The 24521-nt window shown below is 39.3% G+C and overlaps 2 protein-coding genes across 2 annotated transcripts in view; one reads left to right on the plus strand and one right to left on the minus strand.

Moving 5' to 3' along the window:
- kalrnb (kalirin RhoGEF kinase b) overlaps positions 1-24521 on the minus strand; it is an 89651-nt gene that overhangs the window by 56699 nt on the left and 8431 nt on the right. Inside the window, exons 2-7 of the mRNA XM_079884771.1 lie at positions 6776-6868; positions 6478-6592; positions 5580-5772; positions 4354-4854; positions 2981-3103; positions 2661-2852 (exon numbers count right to left, since the gene is read on the minus strand). Coding sequence (XP_079740897.1) covers positions 2661-2852; positions 2981-3103; positions 4354-4854; positions 5580-5772; positions 6478-6592; positions 6776-6868 — 1217 coding nt within the window. The remainder of the gene's footprint in view (positions 1-2660; positions 2853-2980; positions 3104-4353; positions 4855-5579; positions 5773-6477; positions 6593-6775; positions 6869-24521) is intronic.
- The window catches only part of iqcb1 (IQ motif containing B1), a 78650-nt gene that overhangs the window by 8769 nt on the left and 45360 nt on the right, over positions 1-24521 (plus strand). The gene's annotated exons all lie outside the window — the stretch shown is intronic.

Raw genomic sequence — 24521 nt, forward strand, 5'->3', positions numbered from 1 at the left:
AAATCAAGGAACTGAATTATTGACTGATAACAGAGGAACTATAGGAAATATAACATCAACTAAATAAGCATTAGTTGGATTTTTAAAAGTAGTAACAGTTCTTGGTGTAGCCTAATGCAGTCACAGTTAGAATCAGTGATATTAAATCATATTTTTGACTTAAATAAATCCAGTTTAATCTTCCTGTACCACATTTTAGGTTACCTTTCAAAACAGTTTTACAGTTTAGAAACACACAGGGTAAATCATTACACTAATGGTGTAAAATTGAAATGATGCATCACAATGCATCGATCTGGAAATAAAAATTTAATACATTCATAACAATCATACACATTAAAATATCACTCAAAATACAATACTTGATTTTAGTTGAAAAATTGTTATGAAACAACAAAATAACCAAATCGACCTGAATCAAATCAAATTGAGGCCATATTTCAGATTTCACAAAGCATAACATTGTTTGATAAAGAATAATACTAACATTGTTGTCAGAGCTAATTTTTGCTAATAATGTAAAATAAAATAAAATTAAATAGTATTTAATATAATTAATAATAATAAATTAATTGTTTTAATTTAATAACATTAAAAAATTACTGTCACGAAAAAAAATTTTTCCCTGTCACGAAAAAATTATACTTATGAACTGAAATCTTTTCATTTAATGGAAAAGGACCAATATGTGCAAAAGATTTTAGAATATTTTTAATTTACACATTTTGATTGCTCTTTTAAAATAAACAGAGTTTGACAATGCTCACATTGCAAAGTTCGGTCCCTAGTCCACGAAATATAGAAAATAATCAGCAGAAATGTCTGATTCATTAAGGTGCATTATTACTCATTTCAAAAGCAAAGAGGGTAGTGCATCAAAAATGATCATTTACATAAAGTGTAAAATGTCACTTGTGACACAGACTCCAACTAATCACAGGAGCTGCAACAGATTTACTATTACTATTTTGTTGTAAGAAACAATACATAGCATTTTAGTGATGACCCTAGTCAGGGAAAAAAATATCCCAGAAGTACAAAATATGGTCCTTTTTATAAACAATCACCACCTGACATTATTTTTTTTACAAAAGGTCTGCAAAGTTTTAAAGATCAAAGTGAACAACAAATTAGGGTATTGTCTCCTAAAGACAGAATCGATTCTAAACTACTGAAGCGACTCAATTCCAGTCTCACTTCTTGTTACATGCCAATGTAAATTTACATAGGCATGAACATAGGCAAAAACGAAATCACAAAAATTCAACAAATTTGCATAATGCCATCCTATGGTCTTTATTGGCTGCCCACGAATGATGTCTACTTTGACCCGCTCTCAAACACTGTAGTTGTAGCAGAAGCCTGGAAGAGTTCGGGTCGTGATATCGACATGTTTTCTGTGCAGCGAATCCACTCTGCATACACTACTAAAGCACGAGGAATTGCGCTGGAATTGATATGGAGAAACCGATGCCATCGTTCGTATCACTGTGTATACAAGTGCTGAGGAAGCCTTCGGAGCTGAAATTCAGATTGGCATTGAGTTTCTGACACGCGCTGTAAGTGGTAGACCACAACAGACTGGGCCGTCTGACCAATCAGAGCAGAGAAGGCACGCGGAAAGGAAGAATTTAGAGAGGGCCCTATCTTACACACGGCGCAATGCAGCACCAAGCGCGGCGCAAGTGTTTTTTGCTATTTTCAGTCTGACGCAGTTATCATTTTCACGTCCTACGCCACGATGTTTAAACATGCGCCCATGTTTAAGCCACGCGCCCAAACTGGTCAGAAAACGAGGTGTGTTGCTATACACCTAATAGCATTGCTATTTTGAGGCAACTGAAATAGACAGTATTTTTTTTGTTATTTAAACAGCGCGTTAGTAATGTGCGCCTATAGGCGTGTCCAACTCGCACATACACTCTGCTTATTACACACACAGGTTTGCGCAGCACAAACATGCCAAATATTAAATATAAAAGGATTACATTGTAAAAGATTAATACTGTGTACATAAAGATATGGTGGAGTCTGGCTTGTCCCGTAGATGGTCTGCTTGCGGGCTTTAATCTCGTGCACAAGCAGATCCGTTTGCGCTCTGGAGGCGCGTTTAGTTTCAGTTGCAAATTCCGTCATGTAAATAGCGAGTCCACCATGGTGCGAGCGCACCTGGCTTTTAAAGGGAATGGGAGATGAGAATCTGGTTGGTTTATTTCACATTACGCCCAAAACACACCCATTACTCATTAAGAGAATAGGGACAACCGTTTTAGACCATGCGCCTGGTGCGCCGACCATTTTCCCCGTTGTTAAACTAGCAAAAGTGGATTCGGACCCGCCCTAAGTGCACTTGCGCCTTGCACTTTAGACCATGCGCTTATGTCGTTAAAATAGGGCCCTAAATCTTTAAACTTACCTTTTTCAGATTCTTTGACAAATGAAGTGATGTGCAATGTATATTATTAGAAAATTAAAGTGTTTTTTGACCTTGAATGCATGTAAACCTGTTGTAAGAGAGCAGCAAAACAAAATGAAAAAAGCATAATAGTGGAAAATTGGATAAGCTTCACAGGCATCAACAAATAATTTCTAAAATCAAAAATCTGATTTTGATAAACGTGTTCTTAAAAACAATAAGCTACCAAACAGCCCAGTTTTACCTGTTCGGTTTTTTGGTGGAACACCGAGGACATGGCCAAGATGGCACTGCGCTCCTCCAGTGCCGAGGCAAAGCTCTTCCAGTCCTGATCCAACTGACCCGAGATCTGCTGTATCTGAGCGGCGGCGTAATGACCGGCCTCACAGAGCCGTGTCGCCACCGAGACGATTCGCGAGATATTCACATATGCATTCTGAAAAGAGAGACAGGATGCCAGAGGATGACACCATTAAATGAGTAACAAGAAGACACAAAGGCTGTCTCATTTTGTCTAGTGAGAGTGTATCAAGGCGGCTCTCTTGTACAATTTCCCCATCGTACCATTGAGTTCATGGCAAAGTGGTCATGCTGGGTCTGTAGATCTGCTGCATGCTGGTAGCTCACTCCAATGTCTGTGTGTGTCTGCAGGAACAGCTCTTTATTGTGTCCGATCCATTCAAACATCTACGAAGAGCGAAAAAAAGAGAGAGAGAGAAATGCTGCATTCACAGACGGTTTGGGGGAAAAAACTCTTAGACACACACATTAAGTAGCAAACTATGACCACAGGCTGAAGATTACCATACTGGACCAATCAAGATGGATATTTCTCCATAAATATTTACAAAGGCCCAGGCAAATTTGCTTGACAGTCATTCTAGGGCTTTGGGTGATTCGACTCCCTGCTAGTGTTCTTGTGATCTACACGTGAACCTTAATATACACAGATTTTCTCTTTGGCTGCTGTACAAGCAATAGCCCTTAGTGCTCTGGCGCTTGTGGAGCACAGATGGGCTCAGTCAGCAGGACCGGGGAGTGTGAGACTGTCTCTCCGTTTGGGCTTAAACGGAACACAAGGCCTCCCGCGGACACCAGGCCACAGAAGGGAGTACAGTGAACATTCCATTATCATTACGATCATTTATTCTTTACACTTTCATATGACCTTCAACTATATTACTCTACTACCGTTAGCTAATTGTTTGTTGAAACATGCTATTAAAATTGAGAGTGGTGTTTACCTGTGCAATATATATATGAGACTATGTACCCGAGGGAACAAATTAGTGCAACATGGCTACTACGATGTTGTGGAAATGAATTCTATTTTTTTCCACAATATTCATTTTTTCTTCCACGTTATGAGGGGGGTCCGTATTTATAAATCTGTTGTCAACAAAAGCTCTTTTATGCCCTGCATTTTTCCATGTCTGGAAGCAAAGAAATCCAGACATAAATTTTAGCATTGTAATTTTTTTACTCCTAATAATAATAATAATATTAATAATTTTAAAATTTACAGTTCAATATTATTCTTACTATAGTAAATTATTCTTTATTAATTTAAATGTCTAATTTAGTAAAATTAATATAAAATGTAAATAATTAAATGATTAATTAAATATTTATTTATTGTTTTTTATAATTGTATTTTTTTGAATAATTTATTGCATAAATTAAATATTATAATTTTCTTAATAATTAAAAAAAAAATTATTATAATAATAAATTATTATAAATAATAATAATAATTATTACTATTATTGTTGTTGTTGTATAGTCATTATCACATCATGGTTAAACATTGTAAAAAAAAATTGATTGTCATTGTATATCATTATTTTTCCTTGTTTGATCATCCCTGACAGCTCTTCCCAATTTTCCTTAGCATTATTTGCCCTTCTACATATGTCATGCTGATCCTATGCTCTAACCTTTTCTGCATCCTGCTCGTACAGCCGTAACTGAAAACACTGGTCCAGCTGTTGTTTGCGGTTGAGCCAGGCCTGCAGAAGGAGCTGCCGTGTAACTTGAAGTTTATCCAGCAGGGCGGAAATCTTAGGCACCAAACTCTGGAAGTCGGCCCCACCAGACAGCCTCCCGTCTCCTCCGTCCCTGATCTTCTGAAGGAGTCGCTGTCCTTCATGGTCTAACTCATCCACTGGTGCTTTCGTCATAGTCTTCCTCAGTCGAGCGTGCTCCTCCAAGAGTTTCCGCGCTTCCTCTGCGTTAGTGGCCAGCTCTTGGCAGGAAAGCACCTCCTGGAGCTCCTCCAGCCGGGAAAGGAGGTGAAGAGCGCCTCCGGTGAACTCCTCAAGAGAAACGCGGAGCTCAGTCCATTCCACGTGGTCGTACTCCAGGGTCCCCTCAAGATCTGCCGTCAGCTGAGATGGGTCCACCAACTTAGTCAGACCTTCCACTGAAACCATACTGGTCTAAGAGAAGAAAAGAGCCTAAGAGAGTGATCGACTGCACATTGTAAAACTAATTTACAAATAAATACACAACATTGTTACATGTAACATGCGGTTATTATAGTAATAACTATAAATTATGCATAATTACATGCAACTAACCCTAACCCTAAACCATACCAAAACCTAATCTTAACCCTATAGTACTAAGTACATGTAGTTCATTAATATTACTCAGTACTTAAATGTATAATTACATTGTAAAAAAGACACTTTAAAATAAAGTGTAACCAACATTTATATTTCAAATAAATGTTGCTGTTTTCGTGCTTTGTTCTTTCTCTTCATCAAAGGAAAAATTATGATTATTTAGACAAAAATATTAAGCATCGTAACCATTTTCAACTTTGATATTATTATGAAATGTTTCTTGAGCAGCAAATCAGCATATTAGAATGATTTCTGAAGGATCATGTGACACTGAAGACTGGAGTGATGCTGACAATTCAGCTTTGCATCAGGAATAAACTACATTTTTAAACAAATTAAAATAGTGCAATGCAAATCAAAAAGTCGGAAAAGTCAAAAACAGACACAATGGAGGCTCTGTACTAGCAAATCAAAACATTTTGTCAGTCTTTGGACCTTAACAATAAAAAAAATAAAAAAAATCTACATGAAAGTAAATCAAATGGCAGATGTAGTTTTCTGTGGGTTTCTTATTTGACAAAATTCCATTCCTATACCTCAAAGGTGAATTTGGCACTGCCAAAGTTGGTCTTCTGCTTCTGCCAGAAGTTGTCTGGTTTGATAATGAGAGCGACACAGATCTCAGCTGGAAATGACTCCTGTAGCGTCTTCAGCAACGGCTTGATTAGATCCCATTTAGACCCACGCATGTCTACGATCACTGTAAATCCTCGCTTACTTACATCCTCACTGCACAGGAAACAGGGATTGAAAATGTTAGAGGAAGGCCAACAACTTAAGGCCATCCAGGAAAATTTGGATACAAATCTGTGCATATCTTTTGCACAACTGCTTAAGTTTGCAGAGTTATACATCAATGAACCTAGCTAACACAAATATGTTCTAAGAACATTTTGCTAACGTTGTGTGAACGTTAAGGGAACATTCCATTTAATTATTTTTCAAACATTATGGTAATGTTACTTTTGAATGTTCTCTGACTATTCTGAATCAAGTACTGTAGTAGCATTTCAAGACCAGATAACTTAGAACGAACATTCGATTAACGTTAATGGATTAACGTTTGTTCATAACTTTGCGAGAACCTTGCCAGAGCGTTCTGAAAGTTCTGTCTGTTCTGTAAAATCTATATGATTTTAGACTTGCATCACATTGCATCAGAATGCCCTAAAGATCAAAAAGATGCTCTAATCAAACGCTTTAAATGCATCCACTTCATCCTTTATGTCACAAACTTTAGCAATTATATTATGATAAAGTGTAGAGGTGCTGAAAGCAATTTGAGCTGTTTTGATAAGGTTTTTGAAGCACAAGCAAGCCTTTTTTTGCTGTTTACAGAGTCTAGGGCTATCACAGAGACGCTTTCTCAGGACACTTTTCTTCAGGGATATCTTTCAGGGACATTTTAACAAATAAATGTTGGAATTTTATAACCTGGGCACAGTGGAGAGGTAGGTCACCAGTTTGCGCAAGTCTTCTTGCTTTATTCTGTCGTGATTACTTCGTGCAGGGAAGGTAAGGATGGGTCCCCCTCTCTTGTCTCTTCCTCCTGAAAAGAAGAGGATCATTTTATTACTAATTTTACTCAAAGCACTTTAATGGCCCTAATTATGGTAATACCCATGAGTCTGTGTGTGTGCATGCTTAAGAGGGTGGTGAGACAAAGCTGTTCCACGGTGAATTAATGTGTGAGTGTGTGTGTGTGTTTACAATGCAATTATACATTTCCCACCTGAGACAAAGGCAACCTTCTCTCTTAAAACTGTTAGAACATCAGCCGCCTTTATTCCATCATTCCTAAGAGATCCTGATGAGAAAGACGGAACTGAGAGAAAGAAAAAAGAAGAGAGATATAAAAGTTATATATAGACTCATGACTGTAACCTAGACAAAGAAGGAAACACACCTGTTCCAATTTAAAGAAGAGTAATTGACTGAGGAGTGTTTTTCAAATGATTCTCATCATTTACTCAACCATATGTCCTTCCATCTAAACCCATAAGATTTCATTTCTTCTGTTTACAGAGATGTTAGACATCATGTTCATGCTGCTCTTTTCCATACAACGAAAATGAATGGCGACCAGGGTCCTGTCAAAACTCCAAAAATAAGAAAATAAATGATACATTAATGTATCATAAAAGTAGTCTCATAATATGGATGTCACGATGGCTGTAATGAGAACAAAAATAGTCTTTAGAATAAAATAATTTTAAAAAGCCACAGAATAAAAAAATACAAAAGGTAATTACAATTTTTTTATTGCACAATTTGGACTTTTTCTCACAATTGCGAGTTCATATCCCGCAATTCAGACATTTTACTCTTTGTGAGATATAAACTTGCAATTGCGTGTTATAAAGTCCATTCTGAAAAGAACTATGAGATAAAAAGTCGTAATTATCTTTTTAATTTTTTATTCAGTGGTGGAAAAAAGCTTCCATATCATAAAGTATTAAAAACATTGGTAACACTTTATTTCAATAGTCCACTTTCGACATTCTAATAACAGCTATATAAGTAACTTTGCAACTACATGTCAACTACCAGTGATTAGAGTATTAGTAGACTATCTGCTTAAGATCGGCTATAAACACTTTATTTTGATACTCCCCCAAAGTAAACTATCGAAATTAAGTGTAACCAAAACATTTGAATATTAGATTTGTGTGAGGACCATTCATTGAAAATATTCCCCTCCATTACGGTTCTCATATTCTATTTCCTCAATTTCAATATGCACATATTCAAACTTGGCAATTTCAATATGCACATATTCAAACTTGGCATTCACAATACATATGAGACAATAACTATTTAAGTTTAACATCATTCTTGATGTTAAACACGGCATGAGATATCTTGATGTGTCATACTTGATATTACACAAATGTGAGCACTTGTGAATACTGACTTAAATTACAGACTTTTTCTCACTCAAAGCTATCATATAACTTTGTAGGCTAGTCTTTATATCGTATGAATGCTACTACTACAACTACTGCATTTTTATGGTTCTTTTAATTGTTTTTGAGACTGACAGCCCCTGGTCACCAATCACTTTCATTGTATGGGAAAGAGCAGAATGAATATTCAGCTAAACTTCTCTGTTTGTGCTCCACAAAAAGAAAACAAACCATTCAGCTTTGAAACGACATGAGGGTGAGCAACCATGTCAGAACTTTCAGTTTTAGGTGAACTATCCCTTTAATTGATTATGATCAGTCCCTACAAATACTGAAAACGTGTTATTTTATGGCATGTGGAAATACTGTAAAAGATGATAGTGTAAAAAGCTAAATACATTATAAAAGAATATAAAACAACACCAAAATATTCAGTGTATATTTATTAAAATAAATGATGCCTTATAGGGACCTTACTTGTCCCAGTGCCTAAAACCCACCCCTACACCCCTACACCCCAAACCATATAAGCCTGCTGATCAATCAAGATGTCCTGAAAGATACAGGAACCATATGAGCTGCATGCACTCATCCGATCAACGCAAGGACACCACATCCAATTTCAATTATAGGCCTATTAAATACCTGTTAAACACTTTATTTCCCACTTTTCTAATATTTTCTTCATTTTCATTAAAAAGAAAAGGAAAAGCGAATTTGAACTTGGGTCAGTCGTGTCAACAACAGTTGGTCGAGTGCAACAGTGTCCACCGCACTTTTTCAGAGGTGTTGGTTCCGGAAATTTTTTCTTCTTTTTTTATCATTCATTTCTCCCATAGGGATTTCAAAAAAGTCTTTGTTAAAGCATTTTAAGCCATGAACCAAGCCAACCTGCTATGAGGTGAATCATAACATTACAAACTTTGAAGTGAAACAATTTTTTTTTTTTTTTAAATAAGACAAAAGTATAAAGGTACAAGACTATACAGTGGGCTGCCAACTTTTGAGTTTAGCTTGGAGTGAGAATAATGGAAGGGGAATGTAAAAAACAAACCTGTAACTATTGTAATTGTCAAAACACTTGGTAACTAAACAGAATTTTATTATGTTTGGTGACAACATGTTACAATGTTTACATGGTACAATAACTGGTAGGCTAGGTTACTGTTTTTATTATTGCTTGAAACAAATTTCACGATTTCAATTCAGTTTAATGCTTATGATTTGATTCCAATCTTGATTCAGAATCGATTAATTTTTATAAATATTACATGTTAATTTTTCACAAGAAAAAAAAATCTCACCTAATGCTGTAAACATACAGAGAGCCCTTTAGGCCTAATGCGTTTTTTATTATAACGTTATATTTTTTTTAATGATATAAGTAAAAATATAATAAACAGGTAATATAGTAGCCTACATATATTTAGCAAAATACTCCTCTCTATAGCACATTTTCTAGACACTAACGTGCTATGCTCATTAAATGGCTTTACTGAGGTAAATGTGACGTTATATGACATATTGTTCTTCAGCAGTTTTGTTGACTCTTCCGCGGATAAAAAACACTGAATGGTCGATATTATGTATGACGAGGCATCTACATTTCGATAAGTTATAGCCTACTGCATCTTTCAACATACCTATTGTTCATTCGTGTTTATTTATTTACTATTAACTAGTAGTAAAGACAAGAGCAAGAAGGATTCACGTGCCGCAGCGATCTGTCACGTCACATTTACAAGCGCCAAAACGGTATTTATTGTTTGAATTTCGAAATAAAATGGACAGAATCTGAAAGCGGAGAATTTCTTTCATATCAAAAGTAACCTGCTCTTTCTTGTCTGTCGGTGTCAGTGTCCTCTTTGCTTCGCGATTTTTCTCTGCGTGAGAAAATGGATGTTTGTGTAGCGTGAGCGTGTGAAAAGTGTCAATTGCGTGAGTCTCACGCCGAATGTGTGAGTTGGCAGTGATAGAAAGAACTACAATTCTATGAAGCATAACGAATAGCATAATTAAAAACTATGGAGAAATATAAAACCACTCATTAAAATGTTCATTATATATATATTCTAAGTTTATTGCAAAATATGCATATATATTCAAATATTTAAGTATTTTCAAACAGTAGGGAGACAGACTTGATTATGTCATTTGGGGTGCTTCATGGGAGTGGGCGGAGTTAACGAGATCTTTTGATGCATTTTGCTCTCTAATTGGTGGAATTTTCTGTACTGGCATCATGGGTTTTGTACAGCATCACCACAAATTTGGCTGTTAAACACACTTATTTTAAAGTCCCCCTGAGGTGAAAATCAAGCTTTTAATGTTGTTTATATGTCTATGTGGTGCTTTTAATATGGTTTAAGACAAACTATGTACAAATGTGGAGTATTTTCTCCTTAAAACTGCAGTGAACGAAAGACAGTCTCAAAAACTTGGTCGTTGGTCAAAAAATCACTGGTGTTTCTGACGTAACAAACTACCCTGTAACCAATCAGGTCAACCTGTGATCGTCGACGAGTGAATCTCTGAGCTGGTGTGAGTGAGTGGAGGCGTGTAATTTGCATATTCATAGAACTGTGTATACTAAATGAGGCAAGGGTGTTACATTCAAGCTATTTTAAGGCATGTAGATTTTTTTTCAAGAAAACGTTTTAATATGTCATTTTGGAGATCAAAGATGAGTTTTAAGGGATAAAATTATTGACTACAGGGGGACTTTAAAACTAAGTTGAAATAATGCAGGCTTACGTCTTCAACTGAAGCAAATACCATCGATTAACAACCTTGTAGCTTATGTTCTGTAAAGGGAACTAAAGTTCCATGGTTACACACGGACTGTTTTGAAGGTAACACATATGTTCCGAGTAAAGGTTCCTGAAACGTTTGAGCTCGCTCTCAGTGTCTTTATTCAGTGCATACACTAGGCATATCTTACAAAACATGGTGTCAGAAGTAAAACGGAGTGGAGGAGGACAGTAGAAAGACGAACTAAACCTGTGAAACAAAACATCGTCCCGAAAAAGGAAGGAAGATGGACGGAGAAGCAACGGCGCAACAGTTAGCTCCACAGCTAGCGCTGCCAGGCAAGTTCAACTTCTCCAATGCTAACGAATGGCCGAGATGGTTTAAGCGCTTTGAACGCTACAGAATAGCATCAGGATTGGATAAACAATCGTCAGAGTTTCAAGTGAACGCCTTTATGTATGCAGCTGGCGACGATGCCGAGGATATTCTAAAAGTGTTACCCCTCACAGACGAACAAAAGAAGTCCTATGATGCGGTTACAGAGGCTTTCACGGCGCACTGTGTTAGTAAGCGGAACGTTATTTTCGAAAGAGCACGTTTCAACAGACGAAACCAAGAGCCCGGTGAGAGTGTTGAGTCCTTTATAACAGCGGTGCACACGCTGGCTGAACATTGTGAATTTGGGGTCTTGAGAGAACAGTTAATAAGGGACCGAATTGTGGTTGGCATTAGTGATGCTAAATTATCAGAAAGTCTACAGTTGGACGCTGATTTGACACTAGCTAAAGCCATGACAAGAGTGAGACAGAGCGCAGCAGTAAAAAAACAGCAGCCAGTGTTACGAGGGACAGAGCAAGCGTCCGCACAGGTTGAAGCAATACAGCAAAAACATACAAAATGGCGGAAAGCGGCCAAAGATAAACCGGAGTCAAAGACATCCGAATGCGGCAGGTGCGGATTTTCAAGGAAACATCTGTGGAAGGACTGCCCCGCCCGTGATGCAGAGTGCAGGAGTTGTCACAAAAAGGGACACTTTGCAAAGAAATGCAGATCGACTGGTGGAGTCCATGAAATCTCAGAGGCACAGAGGGGGAACAAAAACGAAGAGGATTTTGCTTTCCTAGGAGAGGTGGGCTCTGATGGTGAGGACGAGTGGATAGAGACAGTGCAGTTAAATGGAGAAGCAACTGTTTTCAAACTGGATACTGGAGCAAGTGTTACAGCAATTCCAAGCAGCAGCTACTCCATTAAAAAGCATGGGACACTGCAACCGCCACTCAAAGTGCTGTATGGACCAGGAAACTACAGACTGGAAGTAAAAGGACGCTTTAAAGGTGAGCTGAGCCACGATAAGGTAACAACAGAACAAGACATTTATGTTGTTAAAAATTTGACTAAGGCGCTAATGGGCCTTCCTGCTATAAAAGCACTCAAGCTGATAAGGCGTGTCCACACTGTACAAACCCAGCAAGAGGATTTTAAAGCGCAGTACCCTACAGTGTTTTCAGGCTTGGGAAAATTAAAAGAGCCCTACAAAATAGAGCTGGAGCCAGGAGCTGTTCCGTACGCTTTGTCATCCCCACGCCGCGTTCCTCTACCACTGCGAGATAAGGTGCAGGCGGAGCTGAAGCGTATGGAGGACATGGGGGTGATTACAAAGGTGACCCGGCCCACACCCTGGTGCGCAGGCATGGTTGTGGCGCCAAAAGCTCAGCCAGGAAAGATTCGGCTGTGCGTGGACCTGACGCACTTGAACCAGTGGGTGCGGAGAGAGAGACACATTCTCCCAGCAGTAGACCACACACTAGCCATGCTGGCCGGGGCAAAAGTGTTCACGAAGTTGGACGCAACCTCCGGTTTCTGGCAGATCCCGTTGTCGGAGGAGAGCCAGCTCCTCACTACATTCATCACCCCATTCGGGCGATATGCATTCAATCGCCTACCGTTTGGGATCTCATCAGCCCCGGAGCACTTCCAGCGTCGTATGTCACAGATGTTGGAGGGGTGCGACGGAGTGGTGTGTCATGCGGACGACATTGTGGTGTATGGAGAGGATATACAGCAGCACAACGAGAGACTGCACCAGGTGCTGAAGAGACTGAGAGAGGAAGGACTCACACTGAATGAAAAATGTGAGTTTACAAAAGATAACATCATGTTTGTGGGTCATCGTGTCACGGCAGGTGGGGTGACACCGGATCCAGATAAGGTCAGAGCCGTCATGGAGATGCCCGAACCAAAGGGAGTAGAAGACGTGAGGAGAGTGATGGGGATGGTGAACTATCTGGGCAAGTTTTTCCCCCACCTTGCGTCATACACCAGGCCAATTAAAGACCTACTCTGTGAGAAGAATGAGTGGTGCTGGGGAGCACCACAGAGGGAGGCGTTCCAAAGACTTAAAATTGAACTGAGTTCACCACGGGTGCTGGCCTCATATTCAACGACAGCAGAGACGTGTGTGTCGGCAGACGCCTCATCCTTTGGCTTAGGCGCCGTGCTCAGCCAACAACAGAGTGATGGAACATGGAGGCCCATCATGTTCATCTCCAGAGGCCTGTCCGAGGCCGAAAAACATTACGCACAAATTGAAAAGGAGGCTTTGGCTGCGACGTGGGCATGCGAAAGATTGACGCCTTACCTCCTGGGACTGAAGTTCAGGTTAGAGACAGACCATAAACCTCTAGTGCCACTCCTGAGTACCAAGGCGCTAGATGAACTCCCTCCCAGGGTGCTGAGATTCAGGCTGAGACTGATGAAGTTCACGTTCGACATTGTGCATGTGCCAGGCAAGAGTTTAATAACAGCAGACACATTATCAAGAGCCCCTGTAGGACAAACACTCACACAGGAGGAAAAGGATAACGAGGCAGAGGTTAAAGTTTTTGTGGATGCTGTCATCCAAACCCTTCCCGTCACTGAAACAAAACTGCAGGTAATACAAGAAAGACAGAAAACTGACCCCGTGTGTGCAAAACTCATCAGATACTGCAAGACAGGCTGGCCGGAGAAAAATGCCCTTCCGCCAGAGCTGGGGCCATACTGGCCTGAAAGAGCGACACTAACGTTAGCAGGAGAGCTGCTAGTCAGGGGCCAGAGAATCGTCATTCCCCACGACATGAGACAGGACATCCTCAACAACCTCCACAGTGGCCATCAAGGTATTGCCAAGTGCAGAGCGAGAGCACACCAGTCCGTCTGGTGGCCAGGACTGTCAGTACATATCAGTCAGCTGGTGGAGAACTGTAACATATGCTCACAGTACAGGATAGAGCACAGGGAGCCTTTGCTGACCACCCCGGTGCAGGAGAGACCCTGGCAAAGAGTGGGCACGGACTTATTCTTCTGGGAGAAGAAGACTTATCTCCTTGTAGTGGACTACTTCTCACGTTATATTGAAGTTGCCCACCTCAATATTGCCTCAGCCAACACAGTCATTGCAGCTCTGAAAGAAGCATTTAGCCGCCATGGGATACCGGACACAGTTGTGTCTGATAATGGACCACAATACAGCTGTGGGTTGTTCAGAGACTTTTCCACGGAGTATGGGTTTACACACATCACAAGCAGCCCAAGATACCCGCAAGCGAATGGAGAGGCAGAGCGTGCGGTGGCAACCATAAAAGGACTGTGGAAAGGAGGAGGTGAGAAACTAAAAGCTTTGATGGCGTATCGAGCCACACCTCTGGGGTGTGGTTACTCCCCTGCACAACTCCTTATGGGCAGACAGCTATGCACGACCATACCTCAGCTTCCAGCATCCCTGCTTCCTCGCTGGCCAAACATCAGAGGGTTCAAGAAGGCAGAAAAGCGGTCGAAAGAAAGACTACAACTCCGCTACAACCTGTGTCATAGAGCCCGCCCCCTGCGGCCTTTGCAGCCGGGACAAAATGTGTGGCTCCCAAGAGAGGAGAAACGAGGAACAGTCGTTCAGACAGCTACAACACCCAGGTCTTACATCATTCACACAGATGAAGGACAGATCAGGAGAAACCGAACACACCTACGTCCGGTGCACCAACTACAACCTCAGGTGCCGCTGGATAAGACTGTTACAACTACAGAGTCAGACAACCAGGTCACACACCGACATGAGAACGCTGACACAGACAATCACAGACAGACAGCCACACCCAACACCCCGTATGTGACAACCTCAGGAAGAGTGTCACGGCCGCCAGAGCGTCTGGATTTGTGAGAGACTGAAAAAAAAAAAAAAAACCTTATTCTATAAATGTTCTGTTGATAAAGGTTCTGTTTGACAAGAATTTCCCGATAAGTGAGTATTGCTTTTAAGGGCTGTTGTCGGATGTCAGAGGGGGGGGATTCTTACTTAAGAGGGGAGGTGTTCTGTAAAGGGAACTAAAGTTCCATGGTTACACACGGACTGTTTTGAAGGTAACACATATGTTCCGAGTAAAGGTTCCTGAAACGTTTGAGCTCGCTCTCAGTGTCTTTATTCAGTGCATACACTAGGCATATCTTACAAAACAGCTTACAGTAAGGGTGTCTTTAAAAGTCATTGTAAAAAAAATATTTCCCTATGGAGTATTTACTTGACTGTTGTACTATGTTATGTGTGGCTCAACCAGACATTGGCTGGCGGAATTAATCATTGTATTCACTACAGCGCCTTCAAATTCAAATGTGTGCAAATATAACATAAAAACATTACAACAACATTGTTTTTCTTGGTCAATATATAAATAAACAGGATGGTGTGTGGGCGTGCTACTACCATTGCTGCTCTGTACATTTTGTGTAAGGATCACAAGGGACACATGCATTCTGTAAACACTGAATGACAGACAACAGTATTAAGTATAATACTGACTGCATGGAAAATATAGTAGGTCATCGAGCAGGGGGCAGGGATACCCAGCTGTTGGCACGTCTCCTTCTGTTTAGATTCATTAGTGGTGTAATCTGCCTGCTCTGTAATCCCATAGCCGACAGCTGGGCACCGGGGCAGCCGGTGGAGAAAAGTTCAATCACACTTAAACACATATAGACAGCAGAAACATATACAGTATACACACAAGCTGCATGCTCACAGATGTGGCACATGCACTTGATCACACAAACAAATGCACACACACCCCGATACTAAGGTACATCTGTTGAGTCTGTATGAGTCTGCCTAAAAAGGTCTTTACACTGCTTATGTCTGCATTTCATCTCTCTTGCTCGCTCTCGTCTGCAGGCTACATAAACTATTAAACCTGAGTGGAAGAGTATGATGCTGAACATGGCATGTTAAATTTACTGTGAGAACTGACTTTCCGCAGCCCCTGCTAGAGTGGAGACACACACACACACACACACACACACACACACACACACACACACACACACACACATACACATATGAGGACAAGGCTCCTTAAACACTCTTAAACACAGTCAATTCCCATTTACAACTTGATCTAGGCTATTGTGCGCTGACAACGTCTAAAGCTAAACGTCCTCCAACAGCTCACAACAAAATATGATTTACACTACTGTTCAAAAGATTGGGGATGGTAACATTTATTAATGTTTTTTTTTTAAAATAAGTATCTAATGCTCACCAAGGCTGCATTCATTTGATCAAAAATACAATAAAAACAGTGATATTGTAATATTATCACAATTTAAAATAGCTGCTTTCTATTTTGATATAATTTAAAATGTAGTTTATTTCTGTTGGGGGAAGTTACTTTTAAGTAATGCATTAAATATTGAGTTACTCCCTATAAAAGTAACTAATTGTGTTCGTTACTTTTTATGGAAAGTAATAAGTTATGTTACTTTTGCGTTACTCTTTCTCACCTGGGCTGGGCTTGGGGTTTTTTTTTTTTTTTTTTATTTAGGCTATAACAAATAAAAAAGAAAAATCTGTTTTTGCTAAATGTAAAGGCCCTTTCACACCATAAGTGAAATGACACAGTAGAAGAAAGTTTTTACTTCAGGAATAAAAAAAAAAACTGAAACTGTAATGTGTATCTAAAGTCATTTTTGCTTATGTGGTTTAATTGGATCATCAAAGGTCAGGAGCAAAGACATTGAGACAGTGAGATTAATTACATAAAGTATATTTGTCTAATTTAACATGTTTAATTACTGCAGGTTTGTGTGATATTCTGAGTTTGCATTTCACTGGTTTTATTCATTTTGAGGAATACTGAATCTGTTTTTGTGCAAGTGAGATGAGAAAATGCCTGCTCACATTTAGTCTAGAACTACAATTATCATGTTCACACAGCGCACACAATGCCTCTGCACTTACTCACGATTTCTCTCAGTCTATGGGAAAGCAAAGTAGCTTGTGTTAGTTATTTGAAAAAGTAACTCAGATATTTTGTTGTAAATTTAAAAGTAATGCGTTACTTTACATGTTACCTGAAAAAGTAATCTGATTACGTAACTCATGTTGCGTTACCCACAACACTGGTTATGGAAAGCTGATTTTTCAGCATCATTACTCCAGTCTTCAGTGTCACATGATCCTTCATTTTAATATGATGATTTGATACTCAATAAACATTTCCTATTATTATGACCGCCGCTAGCGTAGCTAGCGAAAGCGGTCATATAGGGATTGTCAAAGTTTTTTTTTTTTTTTTTTCCCGTCACCTTACTGAATTTTTCGTCAACGATACCAGGGACACCGAAGCACCGGGGAACATGAAATTTGGTGGGCATGTAGCCCCACTAGACTTCTAAGGAAAAATTTCGTTTGGTCCCCGGGGGCCACTCCCCCCCCGCGCTGGGCCCCCCCAAACCCAAAAAATGCAGTTTTTCCTAAATAACTACCTGAACCGTGGCACCGAGGATGAAGAAATTTTTATGGTATGTTGGTCTACTAGACTTTTACGGAAAAATTTCATTTGGTCCCCGGGGGCCACTTTCCCCCCCGCGCTGGGGCCCCCGTAAATTTTTCGTCAACGATACCAGGGACACCGAAACACCGGGGAACATGAAATTTGGTGGGCATGTAGCCCCACTAGACTTCTACGGAAAAATTTTGTTTGGTCCCCGGGGGCCACTCCCCCCCCGCGCTGGGCCCCCCCAAACCCAAAAAAATGCAGTTTTTCCTAAATAACTACCTGAACCGTGGCACCGAGGATGAAGAAATTTTTATGGTATGTTGGTCTACTAGACTTTTACGGAAAAATTTCGTTTGGTCCCCGGGGGCCACTCACCCCCCGCGCTGGGGCCCCCGTAAATTTTTCGTCAACGATACCAGGGACACCGAAGCACCAGGGAACATGAAATTTGGTGGGCATGTAGCCCCACTAGACTTCTACGGAAAAATTTCGTTTGGTCCCCGGGGGCCACTCCCCCCCGCACTGGGCCCCCCCAAACTAAAAAAAATGCAGTTTTTCCTAAATAACTACCTGAACCGTGGCACCGAGGATGAAGACATTTTTATGGTATGTTGGTCTACTAGACTTTTACGGAAAAATTTTGTTTGGTCCCCGGGGGCCACTTCCCCCCTGCGCTGGGGCCCCCGTAAATTTTTCGTCAACGATACCAGGGACACCGAAACAAAATAAATTTTTATGGTATGTTGCTCTTAAGGGCCCACATCAACCTAGCCCACAATCACTCATTTGTGATTTGCGCCCCTCCCATAAAAAATGAAAATGCAATATTATTCTGCTTTAATCGCCCCTATCTTCAGTGGAGATGTTCAGAACTGCACCATATTTCATGTGTATGATTAACTTGACATCCTCTGGGGGTATCCTCTGCTAAGTTTCGTAGAATTTCATCCATGGGGGGGTATAAAATAAATTCATTTATGTGCACATTTAGTGACTGTACACTCATCGGCCTGTAGATGGTGCTGTTGAGCGAAGGGTTGCTGGTTTAGGATGATACTGTCACACACACACATGCAGGAATACAAACAAACGCAAGCATGCTCACACACTGACATCCACACGCACAGACACACACCCATACACACACATACAAATCCACATGCACAGACACACACACACAAACACACACGCGCACACATGTACGCACACATACATACACGCACAGACACACACACATACACAAACACACACACACACACACACACACACACACACACACACACACACACAGACAGACATGCACATACTACTACTTTTTTTAGGTATATACATAAACACGCAATACAGCCAAATTACTCCACGTCATTTATTTTTGTGGAAAGCCAGTGCAGGCCTGAGCGGCGGTCATATTTTGTACCGCGATGCGGTACATCTAGTTATCATCAATTTTGAAAACAGTTTTGCTGCTTAATATTGTTCCTTAAGTACATGAAATATAAATATTTTGTAACACTATGTCTTTACTGTCAGTTTTGGTTAATTTATTGCATCCTGCTGAACAAAAGTATTAACTTATTTCTTTAAAAAATAAAGAATTACTTTAATGGAACTCAAACATTTTTGATTAATGTTTTGGCCAATATAATGAAAGTTAATGAGGACTGAGGCTAACAAGCTCCCAAAAGATAATGTGTGGAAAAAAAAGAATGCCTTTGATCACAAAAATATCCAAAAAGTAAAAAACAAACAAAGTATTGCAAAAAAAGTGGACCATGCAACTATATTCCAAGTCTTCTAAAGCCATTGAGTTAATTGATCAGGGGCCGAATTCACAAAGCATTTTATCTTACCACGAGGAGTACTCCTAAATCGCACTAAAAGATTTTAGCTAGGAGTTTTCTCTTAAAAGTTATTCACAATGCCTTTCAGACCTACTCTTAGTAAAGAAAAATGACAACTCCTAAACTAAGAGTGAGTCTTCGTTGCTATGGATGACGTCATTACTCATGCACGAGCTTGACTGAAGTGACCACTTTGATTGGCTGATGATTGTAAAGCGGGAATGATTCCAAACACCTCCCCTACGATGATGAGTGACAGGTGACAGGTCTGAGAATGCGTGCGCTACACAAGTAGTGCGAAGGACGGAAGATGATGAATAACTGAATAAATAGCCTAAATGAATAAAGAGTAAGGCAAAACAAATAGCCTAGTAGCCTAATGAAACATATGGATTGATGCAATATCTTTGCAACATTATTGAATTAATCTGTCACTATATGCCTCTGCCTACGTTTGCAAAGAGAAGAACATTTAATTTGATTCACAATGATACGTTACAATTAGTTTACATGCAATGAGTAGCCTAGTTTTGGTTGTTGTTGGTGGCGTTATTGCATCCCTAGTTATGCCTACAATGCAAAATTGTTCCTCGCGAAACATCGCAACGTGAAATGCCATAAAAAGCGGTTTGTGAATAGGTCTTAGTAAGTTAGGAGTCCTCTCGACTTCTTTTAAGCTGTCCCAGCCGGCTTAGGTGCTACTTTTAGGACTAAAATGCTTCGTGAATTACTCTTAGTCAAAAAAAATTAGGAGTCCTAAAGTTACGAGTGACACGCCCATTATTTTTAGGAGTTGCTCCTAAATTCGCCAGTTAGGAGCTACTTTTAGCCTTAAAATTCTTTGTGAATACGGCCCCAGGACATTTGTGTCCCACAGAAAAAAAGAAAGCCATACTGGTTTGGAAAAACATGAAAGTGAGAAAATGAGTGAACTAATACATGAAACTGACATAGAATGTCAGAATTAACAATCCAAGTTAAATACACTTCATCAAACCAAAGTACAACAAAATAAATACAAGTTTTTTCTAATACAGAATAATTGTATTTTTAAATCTCTATTCTCTAGAAAGGGAAAAAAAATATTGGTTATCTGTATTTAGGAAAGATGTGTTTGCATCTGCAAAGATGTGTTTGAAAAGGTCTTGACAAAAAAACTTGCTGTATTTATTTGCAACCCCATATGAGTAATACCTTGCTAACCTTGCTAGGCTAATTGTTTAATGAAAAAAACCAATGCAACGCTGCATCTTGACTCGATTCAAAGGAGTCAGCCCTATGTTCCCACAGGCCTATGTTCCCACGGCCCTATGTTCCCACATTTCTACGAATTTTTTTTTTTTTACGATTTGTCTAAACCCCAGTTACGGGTAGGTTTAGGGGTGGGGTCAGGGGTAGGCCATTTGTGGGAACATTGTCTAAACCCCAGTTACGGGTAGGTTTAGGGGTGGGGTCAGGGGTAGGCCATTTGTGGGAACATAGGGCTGTGGGAACATAGACATGCTCCCAATTCAAATACTACTGTATAGGCCTACATATCCTTAATAGCATGTCAGACTATTAAATGATGTCTCAAATTTAGTTAATGTCATACATTAACATCAATTTTTGCTCAGAATCAGATTATATAATATTTTTGGATTTTAAAGTGTGCATACAGTACGTGAATGTTTTTTGGCCTAGTATTGCCCACAACATCTTGCACAACAAAAGAGGCTCTGTTCCAAAACCTACTGAGCTGCCTCACTGCCTACTGTGAAACTGTTTCTAAAGCAGCATCCAAGCTGAGATGTGACTGATTTGTAATGCTCTGCATAGGGAGGAACACTGTACACCACACAAAAAAGCAAAGTAGACTCTGCTCACAATTGATTTCAATGGAGTTTGACATTAGCATATTGCTAAGCTAAAATGTTAGAGCATCTTTTTTTACACACTTTTATTACCACTGAACTATTCAGTAATTAATACTTTTCAGTATATTTTTTCACATTATTATTCAGTTTTTCAGAATGCACTGCAATTCATTGCATTCTCTTTCAACCTTTTCAACTGCAGACAAATGGCGTTTTTAAAAACCAGTTACAGATTGCATGAATCTAAAAGTTATGCAATAATGAATTTAGCTACATGCTAAGATAGATAGCTAGATAGTCCATAGAAACAAGATGCATGTCTGTCATACATACTCAGCAGTACTTTTCCATCATCAGCAAAGTACTTGTCATGCATAATATAACTATGCAAATTGGGATGCAGCTAATTATTAAACTTGATCGACCATGTTGTTTCAAAATTAAACTCTGAAGCACCTAAACACATCCATGATGTATTCCTACAGCGTCTGAGACGGTTTCTTTTGCACAAAACAAAAAAGAGACTAGTGTTCATAAAATAGAAAATGCTGGATTGCTGTTTTAGCCAGCACTATATACCAGAGACCGTTGCAAGCTTTGTGGATACTGACAGCTTTGTAACATCTAAGACGTCAGATGAAAGCACATGAAATTATCCACTGCATACAAAGTCCTGTATCCATATTTCATAAGCATGCCATGCATGCATTGTTTCCTGCATGTTTTATGAGTGAGTACACTGGGGTACATATTGTATAGGTTTAAGCATGCATGTGATGCAGACTAACTCTGTGTGCATTTTACTTCAACAAAAGAATCACGATTAAAACACAGAGCAGGAAACGTCACCCATACAACCTGACGAGAGGGTTGTGATATGAAGCTTGTGAATTTCCCATGTTACAGGATCAGGGTGTATCCACATAAACAGTTACACAACGCTCATAGAAGAACCAGGAAATAGCCAGCTCTTTGCAATTACTAAATGAAACCAATCCTGCTAAAAAGTTGCCAAACGGCCCCACAGGATCGAATCCTGCCAAGGACTCCAAGAACAGTGACAAGGCCAGTAAAGCTACGTTTATGGCCCTTACAGTCCTGGGAAGTTCGAAACAATGGCTGGCTCTGGCTGAGGTTTGGTGTTAGTATGAACTATTGTGTAAGTCTAAGCTGTGAGATCAGAAACTGGTCCCAGTCCAATAACACTGGCCCGTGATCTCATATAACCCAATTTTATAGGTGCCCGGCTATTCAGGGGAATGTAGGTTTGAATGAGGCAAGAGGGCTATTTTCAGAAGAGTTGCTTTGTGCTTAGAAATACCACCACAAATGGACTACAAGACTAAAAAAACTATTACTTGTAACATCTCATCAAATATCAAATAAATGAAAATCAACTACAAAAAAAGAGAAAAATCTTGGTGAGCAGAAGAGATGAACAGCCTTAATATTTTAAGATGAATCACATTCCAACAAATATCTAAAAATAATCTCTAAAACATTTGTGTAAATCACAGTCTCGCTAAAGCCTGTGATTCAAAGCAGAAATGTGTAATGTGATCAGACAGTCTGCTAGCGTATGATAATATCTTTTAATGGCAGATGGCTTTGAAATATTACATAGATATACAACAATGGTATGTGGTGGGCCTCTGAAATGAAGTCCCATGGGTTTGGCTTTTTTTAGTCCAATGTACATTCATGTTCCATTTCATAATTTTCCATTTTCACAAACAGTTTTTAGGTTAACGGCATGTGGAATAGAATCTACCTTGCATTATCAACAATCAACCAATTCTATAATATGTTTATGTTTAGTATGTTTATATTAAGGGATAGTTTACCCAAAAATGAAAATTTTGTCATAATTTACTCGCCCTCATATCGTTCCAAACCCAAAAGATTTTGTTTAATCTTTGAAACACAAATTAAGATATTTTAATGAAACCTGGGAGGTTTCTGTTCCTCCATTGAAAGTTCATAACCAAAACTTAGAAGACCCAAAAAGGTCATAAAGGTGTCATAAAACAAATCCATCAATCGAGCAGTTTAATCCAAGACTTGTGAAGAGATACGATCACTTTATATGATGAACAGATATAATTTAGGATTTTATTTACATCTTTAAACACACATACATAGTACACATCACATATGGCAAACACAGAAGCTCAAATGTTTGCCAAGCGTGAAACAGGCACAAGATTCTGTGTTTACCATATGTGAAATATACTGTATGTGTGTTTTTATGTGAATAAAAGCTTAAATTAAACTCATCATGAAATCAAAATGGACAATTCTTATATTGCAGTGTTTGTTGTGCATATCATTATTATTATTTTTTATTCATGTGCCCCTTGTTTTCTTAAATCCAAGTAACTTTCCCTCCCTCTTGCAGCGACATCTCTTCTCTCGCTTACTGGCACGAAGGCATGACAACCTATCACTTACATGAGATTGACCAATAGCAAACCACAACCATCTAATCAATTCCCCATGGACAAAAACAAGACCCACCCTACATTTTTTCTTGTTCCAGAAGTCATTTCCCTTTTATATACGTCACAATAGGAGAGAAACATCTGTTTCAATGCGACTTTAAACCTTTATTCAAACCAAGTCACGAGAAGTATTTTTGGATTATATCCATCAGGGCAAACTCAGAGGCACTTTTTTATTAGACTACTTTTACTTCCTGTCATTTTCTCATCACTGCACCAATTGAGACGTTTTCTGTAGAAAATCTTGATGGGACTTCAAGATTGGGACTCCCATCAAGATTTTCTACAGAAAACGTTTCAATTGGTGCAGTGATGACAAATGACAGGAAGTAAAAGTATTTTAATAAAAAAAAGTGCCACTGAGTTTGCCCTGATGGATATAATCCAAAAATACTTCTGAAATTGATTTCATTGTGTCCTGGCCAACATAATCACTGAATGTACCTATTCTGCTCAGAGAACTCCAGTCCTGAGCAGGAATCTTGGCAACAGTTGCTACAGCAACTCCTCTGGCCCTCATTCAGGAGAATGGCCTGCTGAGGATGAAGTGTATGGCGGTAAGTTTGCCTCTCTGAAGACCAAATTTTAAGCACAGTCATCTTCTGAGTGGAACGTGTTGAAAGCAACTCTTGCATCTTGTAAAATCCATATGTTCAGGGATTACAGTAAGCTAAATCATAATAACACAAGATAGGTTGTGGTTTTGATCTAGTTGCACTTTTTAAAATCAGTGCTCAGTGAAATATGTTCATCCTTTTATCTTATAACTCCAGTAACTCCAGTAATTATTTACTGTGCTGTTCATTTTCCCGTAGTT

The sequence above is a fragment of the Squalius cephalus genome, assembly GCF_949319135.1.
Source record: "Squalius cephalus genome assembly, chromosome: 10".
Taxonomy (NCBI): domain Eukaryota; kingdom Metazoa; phylum Chordata; class Actinopteri; order Cypriniformes; family Leuciscidae; genus Squalius; species Squalius cephalus.